At 34.7% G+C, this 19,105-nt stretch overlaps 1 protein-coding gene across 1 annotated transcript in view; it reads right to left on the minus strand.

The window, feature by feature from the left end:
* Nucleotides 1-17,359, minus strand: part of LOC141290523 (PR domain zinc finger protein 5-like) — a 51,977-nt gene extending 34,618 nt beyond the window's left edge. Inside the window, exons 1-3 of the mRNA XM_073822650.1 lie at nt 17,136-17,359; nt 13,875-13,958; nt 2,938-3,060 (exon numbers count right to left, since the gene is read on the minus strand). Of these exons, the coding sequence (XP_073678751.1) occupies nt 2,938-3,060; nt 13,875-13,958; nt 17,136-17,234 (306 nt within the window). The 5' untranslated portion in view covers nt 17,235-17,359. The remainder of the gene's footprint in view (nt 1-2,937; nt 3,061-13,874; nt 13,959-17,135) is intronic.
* Nucleotides 17,360-19,105: the final 1,746 nt, after the last annotated feature.

Here is a 19,105-nt window from a genome sequence, read left to right on the forward strand (position 1 = left end):
TCCTTTGAAGTGAAAAGCTGTGTGTTTGTAAGAAACAAATCCATCATTAAGACGTTTTTAACTTCAAACTTCTGGCCAAACGTTTCTTCAAACATTATATACAAGTCCATAATCCATAATAATGCTTCCTCCAGTGAAAAAGAGCATCACCTGTTGTCCTTTCACATCAAAATCCACCAATGTATTTGTTTGAAGCTGTTTTGGACTGTTTTCGCTTGAGAAAAGGGCTAAATCTGTGCAGATGACTTTTTTACTGGAGAAAACCATATTATGGATTATGGACTTCGGAAACAACAGTTTAAATTTAAATAATCTTATTAATGAATGTTCCTTACAAACACACAGCTTTTCTTTTCACAAACTGTTAACTGATGGACTGAAGTGGTGTGGATTACTTTAAAATTATTGTGATGTTTTTTTGTTTTGTTTTTTTATCAGCTGTTTGGACTCTCTTTCTGATGGCAACCATTCACTGCGGATCCATTGGTGATTTTTTTCTTAGACATCTACTTCTCCATTTTTTTTTTTTCTCCATGACTTTCTACTTCTTCGACTTTTTCTTCAACTTCTACTTCTTCAACTTCTTCTATGGCTTCTGCCTCTTCAACCTTTTCTTCGACTTCTACTTATATTTTTTCTTCGACCTTCTACTACTTTGATTTTTTCTTCTACTTTCAACTTCTTCGAGTTCTACTTCTTCGACTTTTATGGCTTCTGCCTCTTTGACTTTTTCTTTGACTTCTACTTCAACTTCGATTTTTTTCTTCAACTTTGTACTTCTTCGACTTTTTCTTCAACTTCTAACTTCTTAGATTTTTTCTTTGACTTTCTACTTTTTCGACTTCTATGGCTTTTGCCTCTGATTTTTTCTTCGACTTCTACTTCTTCGATTTTTTCTTCGACTTAGTACTTCCTCGACTATGGCTTCTGCCTCTTCAACTTCTACTCCTTCGACTTCTACATCTTATATTTTTTCTTCTACTTAAATTTTTTCCTCAACTTTCTACTTCGAGTTCTACTTCTTCGACTTCTATGGCTTCTCCCTCTTCAACTTTTCTTCGACTTCTACTGGTTGTATTTTTTCTTCGACCTTTGGTTGTGCAGCACCTTGGTCAGCACTTGTTGCTTTTAAGGTGCTATATAAATAAACTTGACCTTGACCTTCTACTTAATTTTTTTTCCTCAACTTTCTACTTCTTCGAGTTCTATTTCTTCGACTTCTTCTATGACTTCTGTCTTCTTCTATTTTTTCTACGATGTTTTCTTCGACTTTCTTCTTCTTTGACTTCTTCTAAGGCTTCTGCATCTTAAATTTTTTCTTTGACTTCTACTTCTTAGATTTTTCTTCGACTTTTACTTCTTTGATTTTTCTTCGACTTCTACTTCTCCAAATATATTTCTTAGACTTCTTCTATGGCTTCTGTCTTCTTCTATTTTTTCTACGATGTTTTCTTCAACTTTCTTCTTCTTTGACATCTTCTAAGGCTTCTGCCTCTTCGTCTTTTTCTTCGACTTCTACTTTTCTGACTCCTATGGCTTCTGCCTTTTCGACTTTTTCTGTGACTTCTACTTCAACTTCTTCGATTTTTTTCTTCAACTTTGTACTTCTTCGACTTTTTCTTCAACTTCTAACTTCTTAGATTTTTTCTTTGACTTTCTACTTTTTCGACTTCTTCTATGGCTTTTGCCTCTGACTTTTTCTTCGACTTCTACTTCTTCGATTTTTTCTTCGACTTAGTACTTCCTCGACTATGGCTTCTGCCTCTTCAACTTCTACTCCTTCGACTTCTACATCTTATATTTTTTCTTCTACTTAAATTTTTTCCTCAACTTTCTACTTCGAGTTCTACTTCTTCGACTTCTTCTATGGCTTCTGCCTCTTCAACTTTTTCTTTGACTTCTACATCTTATATTTTTTCTTCTAATAAAATTTCTTTCCTCAACTTTCTACTTCGAGTTCTACTTCTTCGACTTCTATGGCTTCTCCCTCTTCAACTTTTCTTCGACTTCTACTGGTTGTATTTTTTCTTCGACCTTTGGTTGTGCAGCACCTTGGTCAGCACTTGTTGCTTTTAAATAAACTTGACCTTGACCTTCTACTTAATTTTTTTCCTCAACTTTCTACTTCTTCGAGTTCTATTTCTTCAACTTCTTCTATGACTTTTGCCTCTTTGACTTTTTCTTTAACTCCTACTTCTTTGAAGTTTTTCTTCGTCTTTCTATTTCTTCCACTTCTTTTATGGCTTCTGCATCTTCAATTTTTTCTTTGACTTCTACTTAGATATTTCTTCGACTTTTACTTCTTTGATTTTTCTTCGACTTCTACTTCTCCAAATATATTTCTTAGACTTCTTCTATGGCTTCTGTCTTCTTCTATTTTTTCTACGATGTTTTCTTCAAATTTCTTCTTCTTTGACATCTTCTAAGGCTTCTGCCTCTTCGTCTTTTTCTTCGACTTCTACTTTTTTGACTCCTTCTATGGCTTCTGCCTTTTCGACTTTTTCTTCTACTTTTTTTTTTACTTCTTTGATTTCTTCTATGGGTTGTGCCTATTATTATTGTCTATTATTAACAGTGTGGTAATGTATTAAGCACACAAAAAGCTCACACAAAACTTCAAACTAAGCATCTTTCTGTTGATCAGTTTGGTAAATTTGTTGTGACATCTGTATGGGGCGATCTTTTACTCTCACATGAAAATGTGGCCACACCTTTAAAGTCCTCCAGTATAAGCTTAGCAACATTCTCACCCCAAACTCAATTATGAGTCAAGCCTTACTTACACAACCTTTTGTCTACACAGTGTTCCAAATTAGTCATCCAAATAAAAGTTCTTCAGAAGTCAGCTATCTATATAGTCAGTACCCAGCAACAGTGTGTATGTAAGAGTGTGTAAAGAGATCTCTGTGGTTATCAGACTGTGGCATCTTGTCATACCTGAATGGCGGCCAGGTTCTTCTGCTCCTGTGAAGGGGCCTGATGTACGAAGCGAAGCCAGTTAGCATGGCGGGGGTTACTAGCATCCAGGATATACAGCACGTCACCTTTATTCCCTCGAACCTGCAGAAGAGAAGAGATTAAAAGATTACAAACCATTCAGTCAGAATCAAAGTGGCAATGTTGCTCTTCAAAGCTGCTTCTCCACAACCTACAAACAGCCAATGAAAGTGTGGTCTTCAATGAACAACCCAAAGGTTTTTCCAAAGGAAATACCACTCAAGATGCTTTCATGAACTGCACACACTCTTAAAAATAAGGGTGCCTCACGATGCCATGGAAGAACCTTTTTTTGTTTAAATGGTTCCATAAAGAACCTTTAACATCTGAAGAACCTTTCTGTTTTACAAAATGTTCTTTATGGTGAAAGAAGGTTCTACAGATTATAAGAAGATAAGAAAGAGATGGTTCTTTAAAGAACCTTTGACTGAATGGTTCTTTGTGGAACCAAAAAAGGTTCTTCAATGGCATCGCTGTGAAGAACCTTTTAAAGCACCTTTAAGAGTGTAGCGTCCAGACGGGACCCAAAATTACGCATTTAGAGTCTCTTCTCCAGTGAACATAGATCCGTGAGAATTTTAATTTAGACAGAAACGTATACATTTTTATCTGCCATTTATCAGTCGTAACATGGAAAAAGCAGAAATATCAACCAGAATTGTAATAATAGATCCCTTATTATGCAAGTATATTTACATTTTTTGTTGATACAACCATGTTGGCAAGTCTACCCTATTGAAAAATAAATATCCTACAAATACATTGACATATTTATGTACTTAATCAAAATACCCTGCAATTGCATTTTTAGTATACTAAACTGGTATTCTTAAAGTCTACTAAATTGGAACTAATTTTGTGTTTAATGCACTTTAATTGTGCAGAAGTAGTGCTGAAGTCCAGCTAAATATATACTGAAGTATATTTGACTGTGCTAAAATGAAACTGTTGCAATTATAATTAAGGTGCACTTTAAAGGATTAGTTCACTTCCAGAACAAAAATGTACAGATAATTTACTCACCGCTTTGCCATTCAAGATGTTCAAGTCTTTCTTTCTTCAGTCGTAAAGAAATTATGTGTCTTGAGGAAAACATTTCAGGAATTATCTCCATATAGTGGACTTCTATGGTGCCCCCAAGTTCCAAAATGCCAGTTAAATGCAGTTTAAATGGCTGTAAACAGTCTCAGCCAAGGAAGAAGGGTCTTATCTAGCGAAACGATAAGTCGTTTTCGAAAACAATTGACAATTTATATACTTTTTAACCACAAATGCTCTTCTTGTCTCGTCTCTGTAATCCAGGTCAATACAGTTAGGGTATAAAAAATTAAATTCCCATCTCGTTTTCTTCAACTTCAAAATTGTCCTACATCGCTGTTTTACCTTTTTTTTTTTGTTGTTTTGTAAAAGGCGTTTGATCTTCTTTGCATGTTCACTTTGTAAACACTGGGTCGGTACTTCTGCAGCAATGTAGGACGATTTTGAAGTTGGGGAAGAAAACAAAATGGGAGTTTTTGGACATTCCCTAAAAACAGAGTTCACGCAGACATAGACAAGACAAACATTTGAGGTTAGCAAGTACATAAATAGTGAGTTTGTTTAAAAAAAGAGAGATAGTTTTGCTAGATAAGACCTTTTTTCCTCGGCTGGGATCGTTTAGAGCCTTTTGAAGCTGCATTGAAACTGCATTTTGGAAGATCAAACTCGGGGGCACCAAAGAAGTCCACTATATGGAGAGAAATCCTGAAATGTTTTCCTTAAGAAACATAATTTCTTATCGACTGAAGAAAGAAAAACATAAACATCCTGGATGACAAGGGGGTGAGTAAATTATCTGTAAATTTTTGTTCTGTAAGTGAACTACTCCTTTAAATATTTTGCATTTGAAGACCGATACTCAAAGATCATACAATCCTTATTAAAAGTTATATTAAAACACATTTTAGGCTTCATTGTGCACAAGTAGCACTCCACATAAAGTGTACTAGTCATTTTTATATTGGTAAGTGTCAAGCGATATGTCAGTAAATACGTTAATAGATTTGCACTATACTAAGTATTAAATAAATGTATTTTAAATATATTACTTTTTTATTAGGGTATCCAGTGATGATGTATTTCAATGTACCTTCACAGCAGCTGTCAAGCACTTTTTACTAACAAATTTGCTTACACAACAGAATTACATTGAGAGTACAGTTGCTGCATTGTACACAAGTACAAGTACAACCTATGTTTGTGTGATCATATTCTCAAACAGGACATCTTTTCATCATTGTAAGCACACAGACAGTAGGCTGGTTTCTGAAATTCCAGTCTTAAATCAGGAGCATTGCTCACTTCCCACAGGAATGTTTTTTCCCCGAATCTGACGAGCATCTATGGCCCACTGTTTTTGGATACAAATTATTATTTTGAGGCATTTCTCGTTCTTAACTTACTGAAACGCCGACTAATAGCGACTTATTTTGACTAACCTTGAAAGGTAAATTCCCTGAAAATTGCCTTCATCACAACACACCAGCAGAATGAAAGAGCGGCGCAGAGAAAGATTGCATACTAAGATGATCTATCATAATAATTATACGCACAAGTGTGTAATTTAAGAGTTAAACTCACTATACTTTGAGCAGAATAGTGTCATCAGGACAGGCAGATCAATAAATCACAACTCTAATGTGGGTGAACCCGACCCGGTCTGCGTTATAATTAAAACTTTAATGCAGCTGAAAATAAACCCAAATCTTTTAAGAGCAGATATTTCATGGGATATTAGATACGGCATGCACTGGGAGACGTGTCTGGCATGGGAGAGTCAGCGTGAGTTGAGTTCATGCTGGCACGTCTCGTCCAATTAATGGTTGCCTGGAGATGAGCAGTGATGCGTCTGTCTCAACAAGAGGGGCAACAACTTCTCCAAGATGGTTAAAATTCAGGCAGACCTCAGTGATCTCAAGGATACAAAAACTGAACACCATATTAGTGGTCTTCGCAAAGACAAACATCACCATTAGTGTTAGCATTATCTGAACAAACCTCTAACCGCAAGTATTAAACATTGGTGTGCAACTCATCCTGCACTGTTTGCGCTACAGACATGAATGAAACCACTAATCATGTGACTTGTTGAGAGATGTTTTTGTTTGGTATACAAAAAGAAAACTGGCAAAAAGGTCCAAAAGACTTACAATGAATGAGAGAATAAACTTTAGCAGACCTTTAAAAACAGTACTTCAATTATATACTTTAAACAGACATTTTAACTGGTTAAAGATATCTTTGTGCCCTTTTAGACATTGGGTCTTAACAAACTTTTCCTTTACTTTACTCATTCTTATTCTGCTTTATATTCAATAAGTATTCAGCTGTATACAAAGTGACCAACATTTGGTTTTTAACCACTGAAAATGGCTAATATTCAACAATCTGAATATGGAGCCTGAACGATGTAGGGCCTTGAAAATGAAGAGAAAAAAAATAAAACTCATTAAGAACTATAATCTAAAATCATACTGCATTATATGTAATACTTCTTAACCTACGGCCATGCAAACTTCGGAAAAATAGCATTTATGCCACTCAGGTATGTTCAGTGTGGTTGTTCTGCAAGTCTGAAATGAGATACATCTCTAGTTTTAACATTGTCGAAAATACCATATTTTTGCAAAGTGACCCTCATTTGGTTTTAGACCACTGAAAAGGTGTACAATTAAATTATTTACTCCTGGAGCCATACTGAAATTCCAATAGCTCTGGAACTGAACCATACATGTCCTTAAAAATGAAGATGGCCAAAAGGAAAGATTGTTAGAACCCAATATCTAAAAGGGCGTTAGGATATCTGTGTGTATCTGTGTGTAAAAATAACATTATGGTGCTGCCATCTTTCTAAAGTCAGAAAACTTTTGTTTATCTTTTTTAAAGAAGTCTGAGAGATTTCTGTCCCTCTATTGACAGTCTTTGCAATTACCACATTGATGCTTCAAAAATGTTTTAAAGAGATGGTAAAAACTAAAGCATATGAATCTCTTTGTGCACTTTTAGACATTGGGTCTTAACAAACTTTTCCTTTACTTCACTCATTCTTATTCCGCTTGCAATACAATAAGCATCAGCTGTATACAAAGTGGCCAACATTTGGTTCAACCACTGAAAATGAGTAATATTCAGCAATCTGAATATGGCGCCTGAACGATGTAGGGCCTTGAAAATGAAAATTCCAGAGAATAAAAAAAAATCATTAAGAACTATAATCTAAAATCATATTGCAATGTATTTAATACTTCTTGAGTTACATGCACACAAACTATAACTTATATGCAACTCAAGTATGTTCAATGTGGTTGTTTTGAAAGACTGAAATGAGATACATCTCTAGTTTTAACATTATTTGTTAAAAATAAGTAACATATTTTTGCAAAGTAACCCACGTTTGGTTTTTGACCACTGAAAATGTGTACAATTAAATTAGTTACTTCTGGAGCCATATTGAAATTCCAATATCTCTGGAACCAAACCATACATGTCCTTAAAAATGAAGGCGCCAAAAGGAAAGATTGTTAGAACCCGATATCTAAAAGGGCATTAGGATATCTTTAATACTTCTTGACCTACAGGCATGCAAACTTTGGAGAAAAAACTTGAAAAGTGCTGTTTTCTCATTTTTTAGTGGTCACTATTGGCACATAATGCAACAAAGATTGCTATAGTCAATAGATTTCACTAATAGAGACACCAATTTGTGTGTAAAAATAACATTATGATGCTGCCATCTTTCAGAAGTCAGAAATACCTTTTTTTTATCTTCTGAACTCAAATGAAGATATTTTTAATGAAGTCTAAGAGATTTCTGTCCCTTGATTGACAGTCTATTACAGGGGGTTAAAAATGACTTTAGAAAGATGGCAGCATCGTAATGTTATTTTTACACAGATATTGGTGGCTGTATTAGTCAAATCTGCTGACTTTAGAAATCTTTGTTGCATTATGTGCCAATGGTCACCATTCAGAAATGAGAACACAGCACTTTAAGTTTTTTTCTCCAAAGGTTGCATGCTTGCAACTCAAGAAATATTAAAGATATCTGTGTGCCCTTTTAGACATTGGGTCTTTTCCTTTACTTTACTCAATCTTTTTCCACTTTAAATACAATAAGTATCAGCTGTATACAAAGTGGCCAACATTTGGTTTTCAACCACTGAAAATGGGTAATATTCAGCAACCTGAATATGGAGCCTGGACGATGTAGGGCCTTGAAAATGAAAATTCCAGAGAAGAAAAAAAAAAAAAAACTCATTAAGAACTATAATCTAAAATCATATTGCAATCTATTTAATACTTCTTGAGTTACAGACACGCAAACTTTGAGAAAAATAACATGCCTCTGTTCCTTGTGGTTATGAGATACATCTCTAGTTTTAACATTATTTGATGTAACATTATTTAAAGTGACCCACATTTGGTTTTGACCACTGAAAATGTGTACAATTAAATAAGTTGCTGCTGGAACCATATTTAAATTCCAATATCAAACCGTACAAGTCCTTAAAAATTAAAATGGCAAAAGGAAAGATTGTTAGGAGCCAATATCTAAAAGGGCGTTAGGATATCTTTAATACTTCTTGACCTACAGTCATGCAAACTTTGGAGAAAAAAACTTGAAAAGTGCTGTTTTCTCATTTTTTTTTGTGGTCACTATTGGCACATAATGCAACAAAGATTGCTAAAGTCAACAGATTTTACTAATAGAGACACCAATCTGTGTGTAAAAATAACATTATGATGCTGCCATCTTTCTAAAGTCAGAAAGACCTTTGTTTATCTTTTTTTAATAAAGTCTGAGAGATTTCTGTCCCTCTATTGACAGTCTTTGCAATTACCAGCATATGCATATGAATCTCTCTGTGCTTTTTTAGACATTGGGTCTTAACAAACTTTTACATACTTCAAGAGTGATTTCTGTCCCTCTCTTGACAGTCTATTATAGAGGGTTAAAAATGACTTTTTACACAAAGATTGGTGGCTCTATTAGTAAAATCTGTTGACTTTAGAAATCTTTGTCGCATTATGTGTCAATGTGTCACAATTCAGAAATGAGAACACAGCACTTTTCGAGTTTTTTCTCCAAAGTTTGCATGCCTGCAACTCAAGAAGTAATAAAGATATCTTTGTGCCCTTTTAGACATTGGGTCTTAACAAACTTTTCCTTTACTTTACTCATTCTGGTTCTATTAGTAAAATTTGTTGACTATAGCAATATTTGTTGCATTATGTGCCAATAGTGGCCGCTCAAAAATGAGAAAACGGCACATTTCAAGTTTTTTTCTCAAAAGTTTGCATGCCTGTAGGTAGGGCTGGGCGATATGGCTGAAAACTATATCACGATATCAGTGTTTCATATCGGTCGACATCGATAATTATTGATATTTTTATGACCCATTTAAAATAAGGACCAGGAGAAAAATATATTACACTCAAGCATTTTTATTTTAAACTTAACCTGCCTCTGATCATAATCCCCTCAGTTATTAAGACAGAAATGTCAACAACCATGGAAAACTCAAATAATTAAAATGTAAACATAAGTCACAATATACACTTAATTATCTCTTAATCCTCAATTCAAACCCCATTCATTGTCGATGAAGTGAATGGTCAAGCTAATGTATGGCCCAGAAGTACGGCTTGACCACAGGTCAGAGGTTGTTGCAAAGTACTTGGCTGATAATATTTATTTCTGCACAGATTGCTGGTTGCCAGTAGCCAACATTACTTCTTTCCCGGTACTTTAGCCTATACTTTGTGTAATAACAAAAATATTTATTTAAATGAAAAATTAAGTCCAAAACTTTCAACATTTTGAACAATAGGGCCCTACAATCTTTTTTTTTTTTTTTTTCAGAAATTCTTGTATTAATTTTTCTGATAATCAAATGAAAACAAAATCACTGATTTATTTTTAAAAATAAAAATAAATTGAGCTTTACTGTTAAAATTAATACATAGAAGAAAAATTATATTCAGTTAAAAAAAGGTTTAATAATAATAGTATTTTTTTCAACAATTAGGTGGTGACTCTTTATTTTATTTTATTTTTTATCATATATATTGTTTTATGTAAATTATTTAAATGTGAACATATAAACACCTACATTATACACAAGCATGGGCGTAAATTTCATTTAACAGTAGGGGGGGACAATAAATATAAAATTTCTCATGAGCAATTTTTGAAGGGGACGCAAAATAATACAGTCAAATTGTACTTATAAAGATACACAACAATAAAAACAAAAACAAAAAAAGGTTTACAATTTTATTTATAGTGAGGTTTGTTCGGACGTAACACAGTGCTCATTTAGTAAATGCACAGCTAAATGAAACGCCACACGCTCGCGACGAGCGGGTCTCGAACCCGGGTCTCCGGCACGGGAGGCGGACGCGCTAACAAAAGGGCTAAAGGCTGGACCTACTGATAACGCTCGCTAGTTTATCTCTTGACATCAAGGAAGTGAGGTATACCTGCAACATTGTAATTGTGGCCGTTAATGTTAAGTTAACATTATGCCAAGTCGTCACAAATAAAACAATGCATGGGAAACGGCTTTGGCGTCTTGCATTGCATTATGCAACAAGCTATGGTAAACAAGCTAACGTTAACTAGATAAGTAATGTTTTAATTGCTAATATAGCAGATTCATGGAAAATTACATCGGTAATCAGCATTTTTGCCGCAACTAATTTATGAATGAGTCTGCATCAACTACATTAAAGAGAATCGCTTTATTTAAAGTTAATGAAATACCCTATTTACTGGAGTTCAGCATTAATTGAGCCGCAGCCACACACCTGACTCGTGTGTGTAAAGCAGGCAGTGGGCCAAACCACTGTAAGGAAGGGGAGGGGGAACTCAACTGTTTCTAAATGCATTTTTTGCGGGGGGTTTTTCTACTTACACGAGTAGGTATACATACATATATTTTTCACAATAGAGAGTGCGATTTTTTTTTAATAATTTTTTTAGAGGGGGGGGGACAACCCTCGGATGGGGGGGGACATGTCCCCCCCGTCCCCCCCGGGATTTACGCCCATGTACACAAGGTAATACAAGACTAATATTGTTACACGTTAAACCGCACTTTTATTTTGACAGGTTGCCGTGAAGTTTCAGTGTGTAATACAGTATGAATGATGCTAGTTTCACTAATGAAACGGTAAAACTGACAAAAAGTGACACTCACAGCAGCTTTGGAGATGTATTTATTGGAGTTTGTCTGTTCATGTGAGATGCAAAGGCCAAAAATTAGCGGGAGCGTCACGTTTGCAGTATGCGAGTAGTCTCCTCCATTCATACATATAAAGGCAAACGGAACATGCAGGATTCTTATTAAAACGGTCTTTTTGCATTTCAGTTTTCACAGACACTAGTCCATATCGCGATCTGAATTAATTAACAGACCAACTTTTGATTTATTGGTCCAAAAATCGACGAATTCCGCGGCATTCCGCCCTATAGTAAAGTCCGTTTTTATGAATGGAGTCCGCGATCGCGTCTGTGAGGAGACATTGTAAACGCGCGATCATGTAGAGACAGAAATCACATTCCGTCGTGTGAATAAGATAAATAACATAAGGCTATTTAGTTTGTTTAATACAACAACATGGACCCGTTCTGTAGGAAAGATAACCTTAACTTCTATTGTGATCTGGCGCTATGAACTGAACGTTAAAGGGGGGCTGGGCGGGCTGACGTAGAATACAAAATATCGAACGTTTTATCGAACACATTTATTATTGATATCGATCTTTTGTCTTTCGCGATATTTATCGTTATCGTTTTATCGCCCAGCCCTACCTGTAGGTCAAGAAGTATTAAAGATATCCTAATACCCTTTTAGATATTGGGTTCTAACAATCTTTCCTTTTGGCGCCTTCATTTTTAAGCACTTGTATGGTTTGGTTCCAGAGATATTTGAATGTCAATATAGTTCCAGGAGTAAATAATTTAATTGTACACATTTTCAGTGGTCAAAAACCAAACGTGGGTCACTTTGCAAAAATATGTTACTTATTTTCAACAAATAATGTTGAAACTAGAGATGTATCTCATTTCAGACTTTCAGAACAACCACATTGAACATACCTGAGTGGCATAAATGTTATTTTTCTGAAGTTTGTGTGCCTGTGATTCAAGAAGTATTAAATATATCGCAATATGATTGTAGATTATAGTTTTTCATGAGTTTTATTTTTTCTTGGGAATTTTCATTTTCAAGGCCCTACGTTGTTCAGGCTCCATATTCAGATTGTTGAATATTACCCATTTTCAGTGTTGAAAACCAAATCTTGGTCACTTTGTATACAGCTGATATTGTATTTGAAGTGGAATAAGAATGAGTAAAGTAAAGGAAAAGTTAAGACCCAATGTTTACAAGTGCATAAAGAGATTCATATGGTTTAGTTTTACCATCTCTTTAAAAAACATTTAAAGCGCCAAATCTTTTTGGGTTCAGAAGATAAATAAAGGTCTTACTGACTTCTGAAAGATGCCAGCATCATAATGTTATTTTTACACACAGATTGGTGTCTCTATTAGTAAAATCTGTTGACTTTAGCAATCTTCGTTGCATTATGTGCCAATAGTGACAGGTCAAAAATGAGAAAACAGCACTTTTCAAGTTTTTTTTTTTTCCTCCAAAGTTTGCATGCCTGTAGGTCAAGAAGTATTAAAGATATCCTAACGCCCTTTTAGATACTGGGTCCTAACAATCTTTCCTTTTGGCATTTCAGTTTTTAAGGACTTGTATGGTTTGGTTCCAGAGAACCAAAATTGGAATTTTACTATGGCTCCAGGAGAAAATCATTTCATTTGATAATTTTTCAGTGGTCAAAACCAAATGTGGGTCACTTGAAATAATGTTACAACAAATAATGTTAAAACTAGAGATGTATCTCATTTCCTTTTTTCAGAACAACCATTTGGTTGAAAACCAAATGTTGGTCACTTTGTATACAGCTGATACTTATTGTATTTAAAGTGGAATAAAAATGAGTAAAGGAAAGGAAAAGTTTGTTAAGACCCAATGTCTAAAAGGGCACAAAGGCATTCATATTGAACTTCCAATATCTCTGGAACCAAACCATACAGGTCCTTAAAAAATGAAGATGCCAAATGGAAAGTTTGTTAGAACCAATATCTAAAAGGGCGTTAGGATATCTTTAATACTTCTTGACCTACAGGCGTGCAAACCTTGGAGAAAAAACTTGAAAAGTGCTGTTTTCTCATTTTTGACCTGTCACTATTGGCACATAATGCAACAAAGATTGCTAAAGTCCACCAATCTGTGTGTAAAAATAACATTATGACGCTGCCATCTTTCAGAAGTCAGTTTCACCCCCTTTTAATTTGACTCTGAATCTCAGCTGAAAATTGCCACTTTGAACCCCCTCTACAAAATAGTGGATTACTCAGTAAATATTCATCCATGACATTTAATCTTTTGGCTTGCATCACTAAATATGTCTAACAAATATTAGCAAAATCAATCATTTGACCTGGGGAAGTTTTTGAAAATTGGTTGATATAACACTGAATGACCCATATATATCACAGAGACATAAACCTCTAGGTACTACCTAGCAAATCAACAAATTAAAATCCACTCAAAACACCACAGCAACCCGGACAAACACTCTAACATGAACTAATATGGGCAACCTCCCACATTCTCCTCAGAAAAACATAAATGTTGTACAATCATAAAACAGCCAAGATACAAGTTGCCTTTGAAGTGCTCCCAAGTGACACAAAAACAAAAAGCTTATAGCAATGCATTGTGGGTAATGCGATGGAATGATTGTTAAGTCTAGTCACCCACCTCCCACATCAGTCGTGGATCCATGCTTTCATCCAAGTCACTCAGCATTCGCTTTTCACCTGCAAACGGACCAAACTTCTCACCCTGTGAAGAAAGAGCCAGCGTGTGTGTGAGTGTGTGTATGTGACTGAGCTTTGATGTCACATCCAGCAGTTTCTGTGAGGCTGTGTGCTATCTGAACGTGATCAAGGAAAGGCTCTGCAGGATCTTTAAGACTCTATGGGTTCATTCTCCACTTATAGAGCTTATTCTGAGACAGTACACTTAGAGATACAAGCCTCAGACAGTTTCAAAACATGTAATATATATTAAAAATGGTATGAAATCTTCTGAGGACGTTTTCTAAGGCTTGTGCAGATGTTGTGAATTCTTAAGATGATTGGCCCAATTAAGATCAGACAAACTGAAAAATCAAGACAACCAGTAAAAATTGAAACAAGAGATCTCTGGTTGAATCTTTATAAGAAATATAAGGTTATAATCATTATGTTTTAATAATCTTTTGTCATGCTTTAAAGAAGTACACTTATTTTGATGTGTTGACTAACATACTAAAGCACATGTACAGAGCATTACAATTTTAACTTTAGACTGTAATTTGATATTACATTTAAAGTTAGATTTTTTTTTTTTCAAATATTAAAATGCAACTGTATCATTACAAACATATTTGTGACCCTGGACCACAAAACCAGTCTTAAGCAGCACAGGTATATTTGTAGCAATAGCCAACAATACATTGTATGGGTCAAAATGATCAATTTTATGCTGAAAGCCATTAGGATATGAAGTAAAGATCATGTTCCATGAAGATATTTTGTATATTTCCCACCATAAATATCAAAAGTTAATTTTTGATTACTAATATGCATCGCTAAGAACTTCATCTGGACAACTTTAATGTGATTTTCTCACAGATTTTTAGTCTGATTTTAGATACGATTTTTCTGTGCTCTCAGATTTTTTTTTTTTTTATAGATTTATCTCGGCCAAATATTGTGACAAACCATACATCAGTGGAAAGCTTATTTATTCAGCTTTCAGATAATATATACATCTCAATTTTAAAAAAAAGACCCTTATGACTGGTTTTGTGGTCCAGGGTCACATTTAAACTCATGACATGCAAATTTCAACAGAAATGACATAAATGATTGTCAGTACATTTGACAGTACACTTAAACCATATTTCAAAGATAATCAAAGTAATTATGAAATGACATACCAATGTTATTAAGTCAAAATCCGTGGGTGCATTTGCGCTACTAAGTTCAACTAGCTGCGTTTAATATACGTTTATATGTTATATCACATTTTCAGTTTAATTCTAAATAACATGCAATAACAGTAAGTGTCTGAAATTATTACATTTAGTTTGCTCTTATAAATATATTATTTTAAAGTATATTATTTTCCTAATACAATGGAAGTCAGAAGTTTACATACACCTTGCAGTATCTGCAAAATGTTAATTATTTCACCAAAATAAGAGGGATCATAAAAAAAATTGCATGCATTTTGTAATTAGTACTGATTTGAATAAGATATTTTTACATAAAAGACATATGCATATAGTCCACAAGAGAAAATAGTAGTTGAATTTATAAAAATGCCCCTGTTCAAAAGTTTACATACACTTGATTCTTAATACTGTGTTGTTACCTGAATGATCCACAGCTGTTTTTTTTTTTTTTTTTTTTTTTTTTTTTTAGTGATAGTTGTTTATGAGTTCCTTGTTTGTCCTGAACAGTTAAACTGCCTGCTGTTCTTCAGAAAAATCCTTCAAGTCCCACAAATTCTTTGGTTTCCCAGCATTTTTGTGTATTTGAATCATTTTTCAAAAATTACTGTATGATTTTCAAAACCATGTTTTCACACTGAGGACAACTGAGGGACTCATATGCAACCATTACAGAAGGTTCAAACGCTCACTGATGCTCCAGAAGGAAACATGATGCATTAAGAGCCGGGAATGCATTGTGTTTTCATTCTGGAGCATCAGTGAGTGTTTGAACCTTCTGTAATGGTTGCATATGAGTCCCTCAGTTGTCCTCAGTGTGAAAAGATGGATCTCAAAATCATACAGTCATTGCTGAAAAGGGTTCAAATACACAAAAATGCTGAAAAACCAAAGAATTAGTGGGACCTGAAGGATTTTCTGGAGACCAGCAGCAGTTTAACTGTTCAGGACAAACAAGGGACTCATGAACAACTATCATTAAACAAAAAAAATATATATATAAAACACAGTTGTGGATCATTCAGGTAACTGGCACATGACATCTTTTCTTATTTTAGACTAATGTTGTTTGTGCACTGTCCCTGATTAAATAAATAAAGAGAAAAAAAACCACACAGTATTAAGAATCAAGTGTATGTAAACTTTTGAACGAGGTCATTTTTATAAATTTTGTAAATTGTTTTCTTTTGTGGACTATATGTAAACATCTTCTATGTGAAATATCTTATTCAGGTCAGTATTAAATGAAAAAATAGCATGCATTTTGTATGATCTCTCTTATTTTAGTAAAACAACTGACATTTTGCAGATTCTGCGACTTCAACTGTATGTGCTATAAAAGTGTACTTATTTTTTACAAGGGCATATTTGCAAAAGAGTGTAATTATGTGGAAATATTTTTAATTATTAAGTGCAAAATATAATATATATGTTATGTATTTAAGATAATCATAATTACTTGATTGTAATTAATTTACACCAACATGTTTTACTGTTACTTAAAAAAAAAAAAAAAAAAAAAATCTCTATTTTCGTATGTTGGGGTGAAATATGAGAAGGACCTGACCTGATTTATTTACTTTATTTATTGATTTATTTAACTTAAAAGTTAACATGGTTCTCTTTCAAACAGTTTTTGATATTTGTTTCTTTTTTTTTGTTGTTGTTGTTGTTGTTGTTGTTTTAATGCCAGTGGATTCTAACAGGAAGCTAATAACGCCTTCCCACAGTTGTTCTGTAATATCAATAACTCCAGTCAAAGAGTATTGCTCCAGTACTTGTACATTATAGCGGAAACGGTGGTTGGCATGATGCATTTTTGGCGGAAACGATGGTAACCATGGTGATTGTTTGTAAGGGACGTGGCAGCATACGTAAGCACATACACAGAGGAATGCAACTACAACCAGCGTATATACTTAATGCTTTACGCGCAGAGTAAAACCAGTAGGCCAAAAAAAAGTTACCGCACTACGCATACTTTATCTTTCATGCTGAGAGTTTGTTTTATATGCACGAACCTTTTTGACTGCTCTGGCAGTGTACAGCCCCATCCCGTCCTGAACTTTAGAGGACTTCAGCACAAATCTGTCCGGCACATACATGCCCAACATTCTCATTACTTCAGAAAAAAAGCCTTCTTCAAAACAAAACAGAGGAAACGCGCTCGGAAAGACAGGTTAGGAGCTGCTTTGATATTCTCTGCTCGCTGTGTTTGTAAATCTCAGTCCAGTCTGGTCTTCCATGTTACTGTCTGTACAGGAGACTGGTTCTGCGTTCCGATTGGCTGTTGGCCGTACAGAGAATGTGTTTCTGCGCTCTGATTGGTCGAAAGTTTCTGAGCCTCTACGTTAGTGGCAGTAACGGAGTTGGTTTCTGTAATCTGATTGGTGGAAAGTTTGTTGCCTTGAGCTACATATTTTACTTGCACAGGAAAGTTCATCATATCATTCTAGAAAAACGAAATAGAATTAATATAACACATACAACAAATAATATCAGCAAAATAATAATAGTGTGGCTAATAATAATTATTAAAAATAATACACAATACATGAATACATACAGTACAATACATAGTATATACAGTCAAGCCCGAAACTATTCATACCCCTGGCAAATTATGACTTAAAGTTACTTTTATTCAACCAGCATTTTTTTTTTTTAGTAGAAATGACACAGACGTCTCCCAGAAGATAATAAGACGATGTACAAGAGGTATCATTGTGGGAAAAAAAAAATATATTTCTCAGCTTTTATTTACATTTGAACAAAAAGTGGCATGTCAAAAATTATTCATACCCTTCTAAATTGTCAATAGAAAAGCCTTTATTGGTTATTACAGCAATCAAAGACTCCCTATAATTGCTGACCAGCTTTTTGCATGTCCAGACCAGATGAGCATTTGCAGAAGCCAAGCGGGATTTTGTGTGCCTTACCTGGAGAAGTGGTGTCCTCATTGCTCTGCGTCCGTGGAACCCAGCGGTGTGCAGTGTCCATTGGACTGTCTGCCTTGAGATGTTGCCACCAGCAGAGCCCAGATTCATCAGATGGTGATCCTTGGATTCTTGTTTACCTCACTCACTATCCTCTGGGCCAGCACAGGTGTCACTTTTGGCTTCCGACCATGTCCTCTGAGATTTTTCACAGCACAGAACGTCTTGTATTTTTTAATAATACTTTGCACTGTAACCACTGGAACTTCAAAACATTCAGATATGGTCGTATAGCCCTTTCCTGACTTGTGAGCAGCCACAATGCGCAGCCGCAGGTCCTCAGTCATCTCCTTTGTCTTAGCCATGACTGTCCACAAACCAACAGCAGAGAGCTTCTGTTTTTCACCTGTTGAGTTGATTAAAACAGCTGTTCCCAATGAATCAGGGTAATTAGGATGCTTTAGAACATCTTGGACTTTTTGGAATGGTATAGAACTTTGGATTTTCCCATAGACTGTGACAGTTTGCAAAGGGTATGAATAATTTTGGACATGCCACTTTTTGTTCAAATTTAAATAAAAGATGAGTAATATTGAGTATATATATATATATATATATATATATATATATATATATAATTTTTATTTTTTTATTTATTTATTTATTTTTTTAAATTGCCTACTCAACATGCTCAGCAAAGGAAGGAGGCATCCCATAACAAAATTGCCGCAGCTCCCTATAAATTTAAACGACAGTTTAACGATTTAAATATATAGCAGCATTAAATTAAATTAACATAACCCGTTTACTGACATGTTATATTTACATCTGACTTCCAAACAGAGCTAATGCACCTCAGTATGAACATTAGCCTCTAGTCTGTCTGTGTGGTCTCTGTTTCATGTACACATTGTGTTTTCTTTAATTGATTTTCAAAGCTATTTGATTTAATGCTTTATAAACAAGCCGGTCGTACAATCAGCCGCAGTAAACGTAAGATGGATGTGAATATGAGTTCCCGCTAACAATCACAGCTCAGTGTTTGTGTGCCATGC

Source organism: Garra rufa, chromosome 18 (genome assembly GCF_049309525.1).
Source record: "Garra rufa chromosome 18, GarRuf1.0, whole genome shotgun sequence".
NCBI lineage: Eukaryota > Metazoa > Chordata > Actinopteri > Cypriniformes > Cyprinidae > Garra > Garra rufa.